This window comes from Lagenorhynchus albirostris, chromosome 5 (genome assembly GCF_949774975.1).
Source record: "Lagenorhynchus albirostris chromosome 5, mLagAlb1.1, whole genome shotgun sequence".
NCBI classification, from domain to species: Eukaryota; Metazoa; Chordata; class Mammalia; order Artiodactyla; family Delphinidae; genus Lagenorhynchus; species Lagenorhynchus albirostris.
The window spans coordinates 64168050-64186816 of NC_083099.1; the positions used below are offsets into that span (position 1 = coordinate 64168050).

The 18767-nt window shown below is 40.4% G+C and overlaps 1 protein-coding gene across 3 annotated transcripts in view; it reads right to left on the reverse strand.

The window, feature by feature from the left end:
* IGF2BP2 (insulin like growth factor 2 mRNA binding protein 2) overlaps window positions 1-18767 on the reverse strand; it is a 160602-nt gene that overhangs the window by 35140 nt on the left and 106695 nt on the right. For all 3 annotated transcript variants that reach the window (XM_060150229.1, XM_060150228.1, XM_060150230.1), the window contains exons 3-7: window positions 9814-9862; window positions 8775-8826; window positions 5041-5104; window positions 2753-3025; window positions 591-725 (exon numbers count right to left, since the gene is read on the reverse strand). In XM_060150229.1, the coding sequence (XP_060006212.1) occupies window positions 591-725; window positions 2753-3025; window positions 5041-5104; window positions 8775-8826; window positions 9814-9862 (573 nt within the window). The remainder of the gene's footprint in view (window positions 1-590; window positions 726-2752; window positions 3026-5040; window positions 5105-8774; window positions 8827-9813; window positions 9863-18767) is intronic.

The window sequence follows — 18767 nt, forward strand, 5'->3', positions numbered from 1 at the left end:
TCTACCATTTAAGGAAACATAATCCAATTTTAAGAGTGCAAGTGGCTTAGGAGCATGGTGACAAAACCCTTTTCCAGCATAGTAAATGATGGTTTTGACAACAATGTATTTTCTGTATCTGCCCAGTCCAATATGATAGCCATTAGCCATACATGCGATTATTTAAGTCTGAATGGATTAAAATAAAATATTCAGTTCCTCCATTGCACTAGTCACATTTCAAGCACTCAACAGGAACACATGGCTAGTGGCTATCGTATTGAACAGTGCAGATACAGAACATTTCCATCACTGCATGGCCCTGGACAGCACGGGTCTATATGTTCCTACCAATAATTATTACCAGTGAGTGATGGAAGCATTAGGCTCACCAACAGAAACATACAAGTAGAGAAGCAGCCATGTTATAAACATAAAAGATCTATTTCCCACCATATTCTCTTTAGGAACAAATTTCTGAAAAATAATCTTTCCCCTGCTCTCTTTACTGAGAAATAGATTTACAGCTTTTTAAAACTTTCCTGGGTTAAATGAATGACAACCTAATCTTTTTTTCTGCTGAGTGGTCTGTGCATTGCATGCAAACTTACAGTTTGGTCTCATCCGCCTCTTTCTGCATGATTTCGAGAATCATGCGGCATGCTTCAGAGGTTCCCTCTGGCGTGGCATGGATGGTGACAGGCTTCTCTGCAGCCCCGGAGTTCTCCTTTCTATGGATGTCTACCCTGCAGGAAAAGAATCAGGAGCCATAGCACAGCGTCATCTGGGACTGGATCCTAGTCCCAAGAATGCGTCGCACTGGCCAATGTACAGCAAGGACACAGACAGACCAGGAAGTGTCACGAGCACGTTTGCAACCAATGCCATTCTCCAAGAAGGCGGCAAGCAGTGCAGGGGGTCTTGTGCCAAACCCAAATTCTCGGCAGCTCCACTGAGAAGGGAATCTTTCTTACAGGAGTGCCACTGGGCAAAGGCACCAAGGCAACGTGGTAATGAAGCCAGTTTGGTAAATGAAGTATGTTGTGTGGTCTTTCCAATGATCTTAGAAGTGAAGAGTAAAGTGAGCGGGATAATACTGTACGTTGGCACAGTGCCGGTCTCTGAACTGATTGCAGCTTTTAAAAGCCATATGTTAATCCAACTCCACCAAATTCAAGCAAGCTTTACGTATCTGAGTATGGACAGAAAACAGAGGCATGCCCTTTCTCTGCCTAAGTTTTTGGTTTCCTTGCCACCGGCAGCCTGCCTTCTTCCAGGCTCTTAAAAACTAATGGCTCAAAAGCTTGATGACTTTATCAGACTTCTTTGGGTAGTTGTGGCTCTATTTGTTTTTAACTTTCAAAATCACGTAATTGATTGTATCCTTTTTTACTCTGGCTGTCAGAAAGCCCAAATCCAAGTCTCTGGCCTATTTCTAAAAAAATGGGCACACACTTTGAGAACTAACTCACTTGTATTTAAACTTGCTGCATTTTTTTAAATGATTTTTTTTTAGTTACTTTATTTTATTTTTTGGACACACTGCGCGGCATGCGGGATCTTAGTTCCCCTACCAGGGATTGAACCCAGCGCCCCCTGCAATGGAAGCGTGGAGTCTTAACCACTGGACCGCCAGGGGAGTCCCTAACCTTGCTGCATTTATAAAGCCACTTTAAATAATCTTTAGAACAAAAAGACATACAAATAAAAATCACTTTCTCAGTGAAGAAAACTTGGGAAAAAAGGGGACTGATTTTAAAATAAAGGAAACACCACATAGTATTTGCCCCCTGTACTATCTCATCATTTCACTCCTATGATTTTAAACTCTGGGACTCATGTAAGTGTTCATTACTTGGAAGTAACTCAGTCACTTTGCAGAAAACAGTGTTTTCTCTTTCAGGTTACAAGACACTCAATATCCTGAATAAAATGCACTAGGCATGTAAATAACAAATATTTGGTGCTTTGTAATTTAAGTGCTTTGTAATTTCCTTCAATCTGCCTGACTGTCCTAATTCTCACAACACTCCTGGCTTACAGAAGAAGCAATTGGTGCTCAGAGACCTTAACATTTTTTCTAAGATCATATAGCTATTAAGTGGTAAAACTTGAACAAGGGTCTTTGTTTTCAAGACCTGTGCTTTGTTCATTACATCATGCTGTGGTCTTATGAACACACAAACTCAGCAACCTCACAAGTCACTTTATCCACTACAACTCCTACTACCAATTCAGTCTCCTTAAACAGACAGAAAACTAAACATAAGACTAATGTACTTTATTTATTGCTCAATGTAACAGTGACTCACCCATTTCCTTTATGTAGCTATTTGCGAGACTCCCTAGGTGGTCTCAAAGAATGACTACCACCCAGGGCTCTGACGCAGGAGAGGAGGCAAGAGCTAAGATACGCGGGTTCTAGGGTCCCGTAAAGTTCAGCCCCATACCTCTGTTGTTTTAAAAACATGTAGATGTGTTCACAGGTATCAGATAGCTTATGAGAACAATTCTTGACTGTGAGGTCATTAGTACCTTGTTTATGAGCTATTAGTGTTTCAGGGTATGACCTTTAGGTCACTGGCATGAAAGCTCATTAAAGCCCCTGGGCTTTGTGTTAGTCTGTTAGTAGTTCCATTTAAAGAAGCCATAGTCCCATACAGCACAGCCCCCCGCTGCTGATGCAAGCAATAGCAACCTGGGAATGGCCGGGACCCACCAGCACTCAGGGGACCCCTCAGAAGGAAGCAAAGGAAGCCCCGGAGGCACGTACCGGGACTGGGTCTGCTTAGTGATGTTCTTTATGGTCAAGCCCTCCTTTCCGATGATGGCACCAACAAACTGGGTGGGGACCAGGATCCGCAGCGGGAAATCAATCTGTCTGGCCTGAGAAGAGCCCCCAGGGGCATGGCCTTGCTCCCGGGAAGAGTGGTCCCCACGCTGGGCTCGCTGAGGGGGCGAAGGGGAGCTCACCTCTTCATCCGGGATGTAGGAAATCTTGAAGGAGTAGTTCTCAAACTGATGCCCGCTTAGCTTCTCGATGGCTCTGAAATGCAGCAGGGGCAAGTGAGCTTTGTTAGAGAACAGTGTTGGAGAAGACCCCCCAGGGTCAATGGACCGGTTCATTCACTCTCCTTTACTAGTTGCCTACGTGAGTGCCGTCCTCGGCACTAAGGATGCAGCGGTGAGCAAGACACGTGCCATCTCTGCTCCCTCAGGGCTTGTGGTTAACAAATTAAACACGTAATTACAACGTGCAGGCCTGGTCAGACTTGATATACAATGTGCCAGTCTGCTTTTCTCCACCACTCAGGGCTGTATCCCCATCATCAAAAACGCTTTGTAAAATACTGGCATAAAATTGTCCTTTTAAAAAAATTTTAATTGTAATACAGTTATTACTGAAAATTCAGAAGCAGATAAGCACAAATAAGAAAAACATCCTAGCCCATCCTATAGCTTTCTTAAATATAAATATATTATTATGTATACAAATGGATTAATACCATACATACTACTTTATAACCTTTAAAAACAGTTAATACTCTAAACAGTTTTCCAAGTGATTAAATACCCTGCAATTTAGTTTTTACTGGCTGTTTAACATTCTATTGATTTGTCATCATTTTTGCAACTGATTCGCTATTGTTTTATATATATATATATATATATATATATATATGTTTCTAATCTTTTACTACTGCATACAGTATTGTCATGGGCATCTTTGCAACTACAACTTTGCAAACAGGACGACAAATTCCTAATGGAATTGCTGGGTCAGAGAGTAGGCAGAATTCTAACATTTTAAGTCATTATTGCTCAGTGTCCTTCTGGAAAGGTTTCAACATGTACTATCCCATAGCAGTTAAGAGAGCACTTGTTTCCTTGAATCCTCAGAAGTACAAAGTATTATGATTTTAAAAGACTTATCAATTTGATAAATCCCTCTATTGCATCTTAAAAACTATACATGAAGTGCAACCATTTTTTCACGTGTCTTTGGCAGCATGTGAAAAAATGAACCCTCTTCTACAAGGTTATTGTTTAGGGTTTACGAATTTATTACAAAGCAGCACTTTTTGAATTCAATAAAAGCAACAAAGTAATATCATGTACAGAGGGCCTACCTAAGTAGCAGATGGACAAGAACTGTAAAGGTTCAGTTGTTGGTATATGTATCCTGCTTACATACGTGTGCAAAAGTCAACAGCAAATGACTACTGCCTTTTTCAATGCAACATGAACATTTTGAAAACTAGTGGTATGAGAATGGGTTAACCATGTATTCATGGGTGTGGCAACCTTGAAAAAGAAATAAAAGTATAATCCTGGGACATATAACCAATACAGATGTTATGCCACATGTGACCATAATTCTACTTACAATGACCTGACAGGCACTTCATGGACCCTCTACAAAAAGGAACTTGTTTTTGTTGTTTTTTTAAAAAAATTCAGTCCCATGTGTGTTAACAGCCAAGCTCACAATTAACCAACACTGAAGCAATGTAGCCATGAGTGGGATTAGGAGGTGAATGTGAGTAGGAAAAAGAACCTGAGCCAGGTGCTCTTTGATGAACCACTCCTAGATGACAATGTTCCCTTGGGCTGATGTCACTAAGGTGGATCCCTCTTTTAATATTCATAGAGGGAAAATGAGGTTTCAGCATCCATTCAATGAGTGGACAGAAGCGGGCTTGGGCTTCTTCCTCATGGTGCATGGAGGAAGCTCCAGGTGGAAGTGGCTCCTAGTGGCCATCAAAGCAGACTCCAGTGGACACAATGTCACAGACGTGGTGCCCTCTATTCCTGACTATATCAAGATGCAGCTCCCACCTCGGTTTTGATGCCAAGGCTCAACATTTTTCAAGATAAAAATCTCTGTACAATCAACAAACAGACACTCTGGTATAAATGCCCTGGGGCTCCACTGATGTGTCAAAGTTCTGCATCTTTTCAGAAAAGGTTTATAAATACAGGACTCAATGGAATTCAAAGACAAGCTCCACTCCCCCCCCACGCCCAAATTTGAAGGGAAATAAGTCCAAATCCACTTACGTTTTTGCTTCTTCTCTTGTTGCATATGTGACGTTGACAACGGCAGTTTCTGTGTCTGTGTTGACTAGGAAAGAAGCAAAAACTACATTGTCATAGAAAAAAAAAAGCTGCCACCCTCTGGCTAATGTAAATAAACTTATTTAGAGAAAAATGCACAAAAAACGTCACTGCCCTATCTCTTAGAGTTACTTGAATCTCTATCTTTATTCATGCGCGTTCATAGGAATTTGTAATCAACTGTATATACACATTTGTAATCCATTGTATATACAACTCAAAACTACATTTTCACTAATTTTATCAACACTTTTGCACATGTATATGTATATGCACATTTTCTTTGGATTTTTCATTTTTAATGCCTTCATAAAATTGCAGCAAATAAATGTGCCATGACTTTTGCCTAACCATTCCTTAATTGTTGACAAATGGGTTATTCCCAGTATTTGCTATTCTGACTAGTGTTGATAAAAATCACCACTGTTGCAAATATCACTTGATTTGTGTTCTTCTGAATTATTTTTTTTAGGGTAATTTAGAAAGAAAATAATTGGTAAAAGAACATAATGCTTTTTAATGATTGTTTTCAGATTATTCTCCTAAAAGTTTGTATCAATTTATTGTACCACTATGAGTTTTGTTATAATTTGCATTTATTTAAAAATAACTGGATATATGTATAAAATAATAAGAAAGTATTTTAATTTTAATTCTTCATTCATGGATAAGGTTGAACTAACTATTACTATTTTTGTTCCCCTCTGATAGACCTCCTTGACTGACTGTGTGAGTTAAATCTAGTAACTGTGTACAATGAATAAAGAAAGTTGACAATTCCAACCCACTTGACTGAAGAGAACACATAAATTCTAAGAGTGGTTAATAAGGGGTCACCTCTTGTGAGTTGCTTTATCTTGATTCATAATTGCTTGCCTCTTCTTCCAAAGTCAGACATAAAAAATGAATTCAAACAGCAAGACAAAACTTTCTCAATCTGAGTCAGTAAACTTAAACCAAAAATACTGGTTTCCCCAAAACCAGTAAACATAACTAAATCACATCCTCCCCCACTAAAACATTTAAGCTATTGGGAGACTTGGAATTAACAACATTACGGTGAGGATAATTCAAGAAAACCACAGTAGAGGTGCTTTTCAAAATAATAATAAAACCCTATAGTGCAGGGATCCTTAATCTTTTTTTATTATTATTATTATTTTTTGCGGTACACGGGCCTCTCACTGTTGTGGCCTCTCCCGTTGCGGAGCACAGGCTCCGGACGCGCAGGCCCTGTGGCCATGGCTTACAGGCCTAGCCGCTCCGCGGCATGTGGGATCTCCCCAGACTGGGGCACGAACCCGTGGTCCCCTGCATTGGCAGATGAACTCTCAACCACTGCGCCACCAGGGAAGCCCTTTAATCTTTTTTTAAAAAACCATTTATTTATTTATTTATTTGGCTGTGCTGGGTCTTAGCTGCGGCATGCAGGATCTTCGTTGTTGCATGCGGGCTCTTTGTTGAGGCACGGGGGATCTAGTTCCCTGACCACGGATCGAACTCAGGCCTCCTGCATTGGGAGCCTGAAGTCTTATCCACTGGACCACCAGGGAAGTCCTGGGATTCTTAATCTTGAATCCATGTTAGAGCTTCAGGAATTCTTTACTCACCCTCCCTACTTCCCTGCAAATATTCAAAATTGTGGGTACGTGGATTTTTCTGGCTTATAATTTCCATATGATTCTCAAAAAGGTTAAAGACCACTGTTATCCAATAACTTCAAAGTAGCTGCAGCCCTTATGGGGAGGGGAGGCATAATCCTCAGGAAGGAACTGCCACTGAGATGTATGTGTCACTGGTGCTGAGCCCAGCCCTTGCCTTGGCCTGGGGGTATTCGTTTTGCTCTCTAATACACAGAGAGGTCCTCATAGTGCAAAATAGAGAATGTGCAGCCCACAACCATCCTCTTTCGGTGCTGACACACTGAATGCTACGAGGCCTCATATCTGCACTTCGTAGTGCTACAGATGAGGTTGAAGACTCCAAAACGGGAGAAAGGCTGGCTTTGAACCTCCCGAATAAAGCTATCCACTAGAAGTCTCAGATTCTCAGATTTTGTTCTACTCCTTAGTCATATTCTTTGTTCTTGAAAGACATCTGTCTTCAGGAAATCAGACCTGTGATTCTGGGAAAAACTGAGCTCCATTGAAATACTTTATTTCATTGGACATGAAAGCTCTCCTTAAAATCCTACTGAAAATGTTTTCCTGCTGAATCAGGAATCAACTATGAAACAGAACAAAACAACACCCCAGTACTTTTATCCCGTAGCTGTCAGGCAGCTAGAAACTGGGTGCTCTCAGGGCACAGGTGCCATTGGAGCTGTGAACTGCCCCCAGGGACCTGGAGTATTTCTTCCTTGCATGGCACTGTCCTAAGTTTAATAACATGGTCTTAGTTAGTAACTTCTACAGGTTCATGTCTGGAAGGTCAACCTGCCTACTAAATCCATTCCTTATTAGAATGTCTTCTTTTCCATTTGAGGGAAATAACAAGAACTGAGAAAACAGAATCCTTGTAAATCATGTCTTCCTTCTGAGCTCTTTCCCTTCACCTTTGGGTATGGGCAGTCAGCAGTATGAAACTGACTAATAATATTTTTAATATTCAGGAGTGGAGAGCATCTGAATAACTACTGCTTTAAAACTATTATATTAATTATACTGGCGGATAGAACAGACTGCATATGAGAAAATGGATTCTCTGTGATTTTTCCTAAGTGAACTTTAACCATTATGTATGACTCCACTGTCTGTAAATATTTATTCAGGTTCTCTCTGGGTGCCCCAACTATTCAGTGATACAGGAAGGGTAACTTTATTCTCCCCATTATACACATGTGGAAACTGAGCCAATAAGGTTAAGTGACTTTTACAAGGGCTCACAGTCAGTAAGTGACTGAATTCATAGTCTGCTTTCTAGGTCAGTGCAAAAATAATCTTTCCACATGTTACTGCCTGTCTTATCAGGAGCTTAGAATCTACTTTTCAGGGACTCTTAAATAGCTACATAAGATATCAGCTGAGGTACCCTTTTTTTTTTTCTTTAAAAATCATAGCACTTCATGTTTTAGAAGACAAAAATAAGGGCGGCAGGAAAAAGAATATATGTTTTCTGGGGATTTACAGCATTGTTCCTAAGACAGAGGCTCTCAAATGAGTACACACAAAAATTACTTGGGGGTGCTTGTTGAACATACAGATTCATGACTTCTCCCCCCATAGAGTCTTAATTTGTAGGTCTGTCTATGGTGAGCCCTAGGAATCTGCATTTTCCCAAGCACTCCAGGCGATTCTGGGGTAGGAGTCCTACACCTTGAGAAACACTCAGTCCAAGATATTAGGGATATGTTATTCTTAACCAGGAAGAGGAAAGCTGTAATAGTGTAAATCCAGTTACTTCCAAGTGAAATAAGCTTCCCCCACCCTGACAGCATTTGTCCAGTGCTTGAGTACATTAAAGAGTATAAGAAAAATAGCCTGAAAACCATTCTTTGAAAAAATCGATATAGACGGATATAGACATCTCTCACATACAGATATACAAACATACACTCTAGGAAGCTTGCTTCAAAGGAATTTGAACTTATTATTTGTCCTTGGATTTGACCCGACCTATAAGAAATAACAGGTAACATCCCTCTCAAAATTCAATAGGCTAATTTCGTCACTTATTACCTTGTTCGACATTCTCCACTGTCCCATACTGAGCCAAAAGTCCATCCAACACCTGAAAAAGAAGCTTTGCTGTCAGAATTTCAGGTCTTCCATAAAAGCAGCTAGAACTGAATAAATGTACAGGACTTTCATCTGCTTATTGGCTCTCAAGTAATCCGTTCACTGAGGAAACACAGCAGAGCTTCGGAGTCTTAGTAATTGTTAACAATCACGTTCATCATGATGGTTGGAACCCACTTGCTGCTTTTGAAATGAGAAGCAGAATAATGTACAAAGATCACTTCTCCTTTCTGGAAGATTTAACCTTCTTCCTTCAGTTTTCCTTTAGGGATCTCCTTATTTTACAAAGTAATGAGATATGTATATGTTCAAAATTTTCCACAATGAAAACTTTTTTTCTTAAAGGAATAAAAACATTAGACAAAACATTCTGTTTCCTTTAAGGCTATTTTGATTTTGTTTGGGTTGGGGAACATGGGGCAGTATGTTTTTCAATAATGCAGTAAAGCCACTCCTCATATTCTAGCTTATTTTATTTCAAGGTAACAATCTTGTAAGAAGTTTTACAACTCTGAAAATATGTCTTAACTGTTATTCATAGCAACTAATTCAAAATAAACAAAAAACTTGCTCAAACTAACAAAGAACCTTCTATTCTTATGGGTTTTCCATTTATTTTATTTTTCCCCAAATCGTAATTTAGAAAGGTAAAAATCTTTTATAAAATCATGGGATAAAAATCACAAGCAAGGTATGTATTTTGTTTCACAGTTTGTCTGTTGATGCTTGGTTTCTGAGAAGACAGAACATAAGGGATCAAAGTGCACATCCTGCACAACGAAAGGGACAAATCTGACCCCAAACTCAGGGCAGATCATGCACATTAGGGGCACTGAAGAAGGGAAAGTCTGAGGACCTCTAATTCCTAAATGTGAAAGGGAACTCTAAAAAAGGGAGAAAATCGCTTATTAACCCATTAAAAAATAAAATGAGGAAAGAGAGCAGGAAGATAATAAATATAGAAATGACATTGGCCTACCTCCCACTGCAGGTGAGGAGGGATGTTTCGAATCTGAATTTTCCTGCTCCTGTAAAAGATAAAAGCACAGACACAAAAAACAGGCTTAAGACCACAGTTTGAGTTTACTTTCTCACTATGTTCACCAAGACACCAGCAAGGGATTTTGATTGTGAATCAAGAACATCTTGTTTTAAGCCATTCGTCAATTTCTCCCTTTATGTCTGTTAGTATTTGCTTTATATATTTAGGTGCTTCTATATTGGGAGCCTAAATGTTAATGAGTGCAATATCCTCTTCTTGTATTGATCCCTTTATCATTATATAATGCCTTACTGTATAGCACAGAGAATTACACCCAACATTTTGTAATAAGCTATAATGGAATACAATCTGCAAAAAAAAAAAACCACACACACACACAAAATGAATGACTATGCTGTACACCTGAAACTAATGTAATATTGTAAATCAATTATACTTCAATTTAAAAATTAAAAGAAGAAAAAAAAGAGCAGCTTGTTTTAAAACTTTCAATTAGGGACTTCCCTGGTGGCACAGTGGTTAAGAATCCGCCTGCCAATGCAGGGGACACGGGTTCAATCCCTGGTCCGGGAAGATCCCACATGCTACGGAGCAACTAAGTCCATGCACCACAACTACTGAGCCCACGTGCTGCAACTGCTGAACCTGTGTGCTGCAACTACTGAAGCTCGTGCTCGGCCTAGAGCCTGTGCTCCGCAACAAGAGAAGCCACTGCAATGAGAAGCCTGCGCACCACAATGAAGAGTAGCCCCCGCTCGCTGCAACTAGAGAGCCCCCGCGCGCAGCAATGAAGACCCAATGCAGCCAAATAATAATAATAAATAAATAAAATAAAACACAGCTGTTTTAAACAAATAAATAAAACTTTCAATTACTTTGAGGAAAAAAATAAAGAACAAACCCAAGAAGTCTGAACAAGCTAAAGAAACAGGTTAGTTAGATGCAAATCTGCCTTTTCAATTTCCTACCAAAATAGTCAGAATTTAAATTGCCACACATGTTCTAATTATAGAATTATTCCCTTCCTCCTCAACATACATAGTCCTGCAAGTGACCCTACCCCAAAAGGTACCTAGGCTCAAACATGAGAGATGGAATACATACACAGTAGGTTTAAAGAGGATCTTACCTAACAATGCAGAGCTTCCTTTTCAAAAATTATTTTTATTTCTAATAGGTAATACAGTCCTAATTCAAAAATCAGGACACTTTAAAGAGGTATTCCATGAAAAGTCTTACTCGTTGCTTGTGTAGCCTTCAGTTCCTTTATGCAAATACTAGTAAATACAAATATACAATCCTATTTTCACCTTTTCTTATAGAAGTATTTGCATATTCTGCACACTCACTGAATCTTGTTTTTTTCACCTAACAGTAATGTCCTGAAGATCTTTCTACATTGGCAGATAGAGAACATCCTCCTTCTATTTTACACTACTCGGATGTACCAAGTATCCATCCCCTATTGATGGATATTTGGGCCTTCTCCTGCCTTTTTATTCAGAAGATTTTTCTTTTTTTCTAAGATATCTGATAACTTTGAGTGATTTAGATCATTTCTTATTTTTACTTAAGCATTAAAATTAGATAGAAAGAAGAATAGAAATACGAAGATAAGAATTTTTCTATCTTTAGAGAATATGTCAGATCCCAGAAAGAAAACACAAATCAGCATTTAAATATTAGAAGAGGTCATTTCAATGGAAGGGCTTGGCACTGAAATCCCATAAATATCACCTTTGGGGGTTGCAAGAGAAGAGATGTGGTGGCCAAAGTGTAGCCCCATTACTTTTCCTTTCCTTCTTGTGTAAGAGGTATCAAATAGTTGCTATATGCAGCCACACATTTCTCCATGGCTTTAATCTGGGCAATAGCCACAGAAAGAAATGTCACAATTCATGCAGAGAGGAAAAAGGAGTGAGACAGAGAAGTACACAGACAGGGGAAACAACAAACAAATAATGAAGGAACTGAGGGACTCCTGTTTCCTCTTTTTTTTTAAATTAAGGGGGACCCCATCCCTCTGTTCTAGATCCCATATACTACTTCTGTCTTGTTTTATTTTTAAAAAATGAGAACGCATTCATGCTTTACCAGAGCTGCCTAAATGACTATACAAGCCATTCTGTAGAACCTCTAATCTTGTGTCAGGATAGGAAGGCGAAAAAAGAACCAGGAACTAATTTCTGCTTCTGTGCTATGAAGGCTCATTCCTGACACTGCCTTTGGCAAGAGTTCATAATAAAACTGCTGACACCATCCCATACAGTGGCTACATGGAATGCTCCACAAAGGATGTCACAAGCCTAACTATTTATAGAAAAGGCATCATAATTTACAAGAAAATTGAATATTTCTAAAGAAGAATATTTTTGTTATCTCCAAGTATAAATAAACATTGACTACAACTGCTAAGCAAGAATTTATTGATAGAAATCCTATGGGAAGAAACTTCTGCATAGACACTAAGATTTGAATAGAGGAAGATACTGTTGCATTGTTATGACAAAGAATGCAAATAATCTAAGTATCCACAAGCAGGGAGATGAATAAGTAAATCATAGTAGAGCCATAATACTGAACATTATACAGCTGTTAAAAAGAATGAAGTAGGGCTTCCCTGGTGGCGCAGTGGTTGAGAGTCCGCCTGCCGATGCAGGGGACGCGGGTTTGCGCCCCGGTCCGGGAAGATCCCACATGCCGTGGAGCGGCTGGGCCCACGAGCCATGGCCGCTGGGCCTGCGCGTCTGGAGCCTGTGCTCCGCGGCGGGAGAGGCCACAGCAGTGAGAGGCCCGCGTACCGCAAAAAAAAAAAAATGAATGAAGTAGACATGTATCCACGGTCACAGGACACTCTTCAAGGCATAATGTTATAAGATGAGCGCTAATTACAGATTAGGTTTGATCTGTTTTTTAAGAGCACAAAACAAAACTATATGTCATTAAGTGTATATATATGTAAATGCACAGAAAAAGGTAGCTACAAACATTTGGTTGGTAAAACGGGACATGTACTTTTTATTTTAGCTGCTTCTGTCTTGCTTGCTTTTTAAAAAAATGACATGTTCATGTCTCACTTACTTTAAAAAATTAACACTTAAAACTCCTACCAGGGCTGCTTTCATGAATCGAAAAGATTCATTTCTTTAAAGTATCCTGGAACCTGCTTTTAAAAAAAAGAGAAAAACCCTCTTATTTTCTCCATAATTATCAACAGGTTAGGTATCCTTCTTGAAATCTTATTTAACGAAGTATTAATTTGTTTGGCAAACCCCTTTGTTCACAGGGTGTAAATAATAAAACTCTGCCCAGTCCAGATGATCCCGAATCCTAACTGAATGGGTCTAAAACAATGATGCTTCCCTGTAATATCTGGTGTGAGGACTGCACATCAGGCAATCAGTTGAGTAACTGGAACGTTCGTTAAGCAGGATTCTCTAACAAGCTAGTGTGTCGCATCTCTAATTTTAGAACAGGATTTTAACCCAGGAACGAAATTTTAACCCAGAAACGAAAAGGGGAAATGGAGATCACTGCAGTAGAACCCATTCAACTGGAGTTCAGTCAGGTGATCTGGGAGAACATCCTGAGAGACTGTCTTTCAGGATCAGGAGTGACCAGGATCTTTGGGATCTGCTAACTTGCATGACATCGTCTGGACACTGTGCCTGCTTGTCAGGGCACCCAAGATGCCCAACCCCTTTTTCCCTGGGAGCGATGTCTGTGTGCTCTTCAAAACCCAGCTCATACTTGCAGACAATTCCAGGGCATCTCCAAAAAAGAGTTGTTTCTATGCACTCACTCTTAAGGTTTTATAACAGCTCCCTCTTTGCTATAATCACTTATCTGCTGGCGCTGGTCCTGTCCTCACTGGATTGGAAATTTCCTCAAGGACAGGATTCTTGTTTACTAGTCTCCTGTCCAGCAAGAGGCCAAGCACATAGCAGAAGAGGAGAACATGGAACTCTGGGGTCTGGGAAAAGCACTGCTATTTCTGGCTGTTGTCTGTTTATGAGGCGGACCTTCTGGACCCTACCTGGGAGGGCACAGGCTGTCCTTTTCTCCTTTGCCAGGTAGTAAAGGGGAGAGGGAAGACTTCTTTCCCCTCTTTCCTTTAGAGAAGAAACCCAGTGCTCAGCTCAGTCTCGAACAACAAATGTGGATCTTTCTCCCTTTGAAATCCATAAAAGTGTGCCCTGCTTGCAAACAAGCCCAATTTACACAATAACTTAGGAAAGTGATTGGTTTTAAGAAAATAGTTCTTCGTTCCTTAAAAAAAAAAAAGAATAACCTCACCGTTCCTTTAGTTTAAAAAAGAAATCAAGCTTCTCTAAAAATACATAATTGACATTTCTCATCCTCTCCACCCAGAACCATTACAGCCAGCTCCTAGCTGGCCTGCCGTCTGTCTTACTTTCCCCTCCTCTCCCATCCTTCCCACACTTAGTGACTTTCTAAAACACAAATATGACTGGTTGCTTCTGCCTTCTTTGAATGACTCCCTGTCACCACATCCAAATTCCCATTCATGACCCTGTTACGGTCCCGTTCCCCATCTCTTTATCTTTAAACCCTCTTGCCCCAGCAACTGCTCTAAACTTTGGGCTCTTACCCTTCCATCCAAAATAATTTGTCACACCTGTAGTCTATATGCGTGCCAGGTCTGAGCCTTCAACATGCTCAGTCCACCTTAAAAACAAGAGTAAACAAAGGCAGTAAGGAACATGATTCTGATTAAAAAAAAATTTTAACTGAAAACAGAATAAGACCTGCAGTCAAGCTATTAATATAGACACACAGGCTCTCTCCCCAAGGCTCTGGGATTCAGGAACTCAGAATTTCCCACTTTCATATTCAAGTAAGTGTGTTCAGTGGAAAAGAGCAAGTAGCTCAGTCTCTACACATCCAGGAAAAGAACAATATAGCCCAACAGCTATTCTGCTTGGCTGAGGAACTGGCCACTTTGATGGATTCTATATTCTGGTTAATTGGTGACAACGGTATACACATGTAGACTATCAAATCTTAACTACAAACAAAAAAAACTTAACCACAGCTCACCTAAGGCTCTTCAACGTGTAAGTGCCTCAGGGTACTTTTCATGAATATGTTATTATCTTTGTACTGTAGATGCCCAGAGGAAGTGGAAAGCTCTGAGTGAACTTCAGATAAAACTAGATGTCCACTGTTATGAATTTCAAGGACCTGGCAGAAGTTATTGTGTATGGTAGAATCTGTTGCTTAAAATATCTGGGCAATCAGCTGGGGAAGTAAAATCATATTTAATTGTCAAGGAATCTCTTATTTTGAAGAATCACCCCACATCTGTGTGTGTGTGTGTGTGTGTGTGTGTGTGTGTGTGTGTGTGTGAAACGCCTGTTTGCTTGTGAGGTGGATAATGCCATCGTTTTTAAGCATACGGTCAATTAACCGCAAGTCTGAACTCTAGCCCAGGCACTGACCATGCTGGGGGCCTGAGTAGGGAAGACTTAACATATATTGTGGACTCCCACCTCATAGGATCTCAGATTCCATTTGAAAATCAGGCAAGCTAAGGATCAGAAGATGTCCGGGAAAACTGTGGGCAAGAGAAGCAACAGAGGAAGCAAAAGGATCCTATAAGAGAGTCCTCTGGGGTTCAGTGAGAGATCCTACCCAACTAGGTCCCATCTGTTTCCATAGCAATTTTGAGCTCCATCAGATGACACTGTGGTTTTATTCTTGCAAGGAAATCAAACCACCATGGAATGTACATTATCTAGAGGTAGGTGTGCTAACCGACTCCAAGGGCAGTGGCAGAGCCAAGGCTGAAACCACCAGAGCTCTTGGCCATGCCCGCTCCTCTAGTGCTATAATCAGATTCCCCTGCATCCCATGTCCTCATTAGTAAGTGTTTGAGGCACTTTCTCTCCTTCCCATTCCTCATTAGTTCTAAAAGTTCCCCTTAAAACTTCTGGACATTCTGTACAAGGGACATCCTGTGCTAAATTGAACTAGGACCTAGGGCTAGCAATGAATCAGGGAAGCAGATGAATCACCAGTGATAGCCTCGGCCAATCTTCTATTCAGCACTCAGCTGCCTTTTACAGTAATCCCCTCCCCCACCCGCCTCTCATTCTTTCTCTCCTTTCTCTCACACACATACACACAGAGGACACAGGGCATGACTTAATCAGTGAAACTAACTGTTGTCACTTTGTTACAAAATTATTAAGAACTGCATCTGCCGCTATGGAATCTAAAATAAATGTATTATAACAGTTATTAGAAAACCAAATGCTTTCCACATAAAAACTGTTGAAAAGTGGGGCTTCCCTGGTGGCACAGTGGTTGAGAGTCCGCCTGCCGATGCAGGGGACATGGGCTCGTGCCCCGGTCCGGGAAGATCCCACATGCTGCGGAGCGGCTGGGCCCATGAGCCGTGGCCGCTGAGCCTGCGCGTCTGGAGCCTGTGCATCTGGAGCCTGTGCTCCGCAATGGGAGAGGCCCGCGTACCGCAAAAAAAAAAAAAAAAAAAAAAAAAAAAAAATGTTGAAAAGTGAAAAAGAGGTTTGGGGTTTTTTATAAGGAGAAAAACATGTGATCAGAGTAAAGTCCTTGTGAATATTAGCAGTGTTATGGGCCAAATCATATAAGGATTAAATCAGATATTATTGTGGTGCCCTGTTGCAAAGGGTTTGAGCCAGGACAACTGTAGTTATGAACTCAGTAAATTCCCTTGCTCTATAAACTCAGGTCCGCAAAACCATAAACCCCCAAGTGGCCTGAACACACTCATGCTTCATGAGAATTCAGAGACAGGACCTCTTGAAAGTCTACTGCTTGAATATCACAGAAAAGAAATCAGTGAATATGATAAAGCAATAGTCTGAGACTTTGTAACTTACTCATTTACCTCCGAGCCCCTCTCAAAGAGGCCTTGACTTTTTAAGAGGTTGCCAACACAATTCCAGACTTCCCTCTTGAGGAAAACATCAGGAATTCTTAATTGTTCTTGAAAGAGGTAGAAGGAGAAAAGTAATTAGATAATGATGAGATGTTCATGAGAAGACAGGTCAGGCTGCTCCACCTGGGCAAGATGGTGAAGGAGTTTCCCTAGTGGGTCAGGTACAATGAGTACAATTTGCATTAAATGACCATTGAGTTTCATTCCAACTGCAGGATTCTACAAACCCCTTAGAAGGGTTAAAATCATCTCCTGTTAAAAGGAATCAGTATGCTTGACTGTAGGTTGAAACCACCATACACTGTTCTAGTAAGGTAATCACATTCCTCAGATATTCAATATTTTAGCTCTTTAAAAAGGAAGTCAATATCTAAAATTTCTCTTTTTTGATTCGTATTCAGTTTTTAGTGAAGGGGGCTCCTTTTACTGAAGTAGTGGTAAATAGAAATATTTGAACTGAAGGAACACTAAAAAAATCTAAATAATTATTCAGGGAAAATATTTTTCTTTGTCAAACACATCTTCAGTATTTTAAAATAAAGCCAAAAAAAACCTGACATAGGAAAACCGTGACCAGTCTTACCAAGGTTTGTGTACAATTTCCTACAGATAACACCATCTTTCCCATCTACCATACTACTCGTTAACTCATTTTGTGACAAGAGAGAATGAAATACAGTTTTAGCTCTAGCTTTACCAGAATTTCTCCATGGGCTTCACTGAACACTATTTCTTTCTCATCCTTCAAGTTATTTTATTTGATGAGTTTATTAATGTTTCAGAGAGACACCCAACACATTCATCACACTGTTTCTAGCAGGAAGCTTTCCCCAAGCCACCACTATTATTTATATTAATGGGTGCTAAGCATCCCATTTAAGCCTTACCACTCCCCTATGAAGGAAGGATTGTTATCCTCACTTTCAGATAAGTAAACTGAGGTACTGATGAATCCCCTGTCCAGTCTCACAGCTGGGAGCAATATTTTTGACCGCGGTCTACAAGTTTAAATCTTTGCTTTTAAAATGTCACTCGAATTGTCATGTCAAGTCACCGACAAAATTTACATTTCATGTATATACTTCAGTTCAATGAATTTTGGACAAGATGTACCACCTCAGGCAAATGCTAGGAAAATGAGTCTTAGGAATAGATTTCCAGGTTTTCCCTCTCACTGTCAACCTCATTGTAGACTCTGACCAAAAACATCTCTCCCAGGAAGGGTTATTTTGGAAATTTCACTATAGTGGTTCACCCTTTGCTCCTCAGAAGATTTATTTAATATAAATGCCCTTCAGAGAGGGCAATAAAGGTATTAATTAGTGAACTCCTTCACAGGGTCAGCTGACTCCTGACTCCTGGTTGACAGCTCTCCTGGCCCAGGACTGGGAGCTGTGCCTGCCTGTGAGCCTAATAAGCCTTTGCTCATCATCACTGGCCCCAGTCGGCACTGTGCTGAATCTCATGGGGCAGGATAGAGTTTGAGAACCCTCCCCAAAATATGGGTTGCTGAATGGAGAAGGGTGGGGTGAATCCCAGACAGGAGACAAAGTTCTCAGAAGGAAAGGACATTCAAGTGTGCCTGAGTACAAACAGGCATTTGGATTCAGGAGGGTGGGATCTTGAGAGGTAAGGCTGAGTTTCTGTGAGTGAAAGATCTCAAAGTCAGCTTCCAGCTTTTCAAGATCTGAACGATGTAAGAATTGAAAGCATTTTATTGTGCTGTGATGAAGGTGCCAGTTAACAAAACCAAACTGTGTTTCTCTTCTTTTTTTTAAAATTTATTTATTTATTTTTGGCTGCGTTGGGTCTTCGTTGCTGCGCGCAGGCTTTCTCTAGTTGCAGCGAGTGGGGGCTACTCTTCATTGTGGTGCGCGGGCTTCTCATTGTGGTGGTTTCTCTTGTTGCAGAGCCTGGGCTCTAGGCGCATGGGCTTCAGTAGTTGTGGCATGTGGGCTCAGTAGTTGTGGCTCGTGGGCTCTAG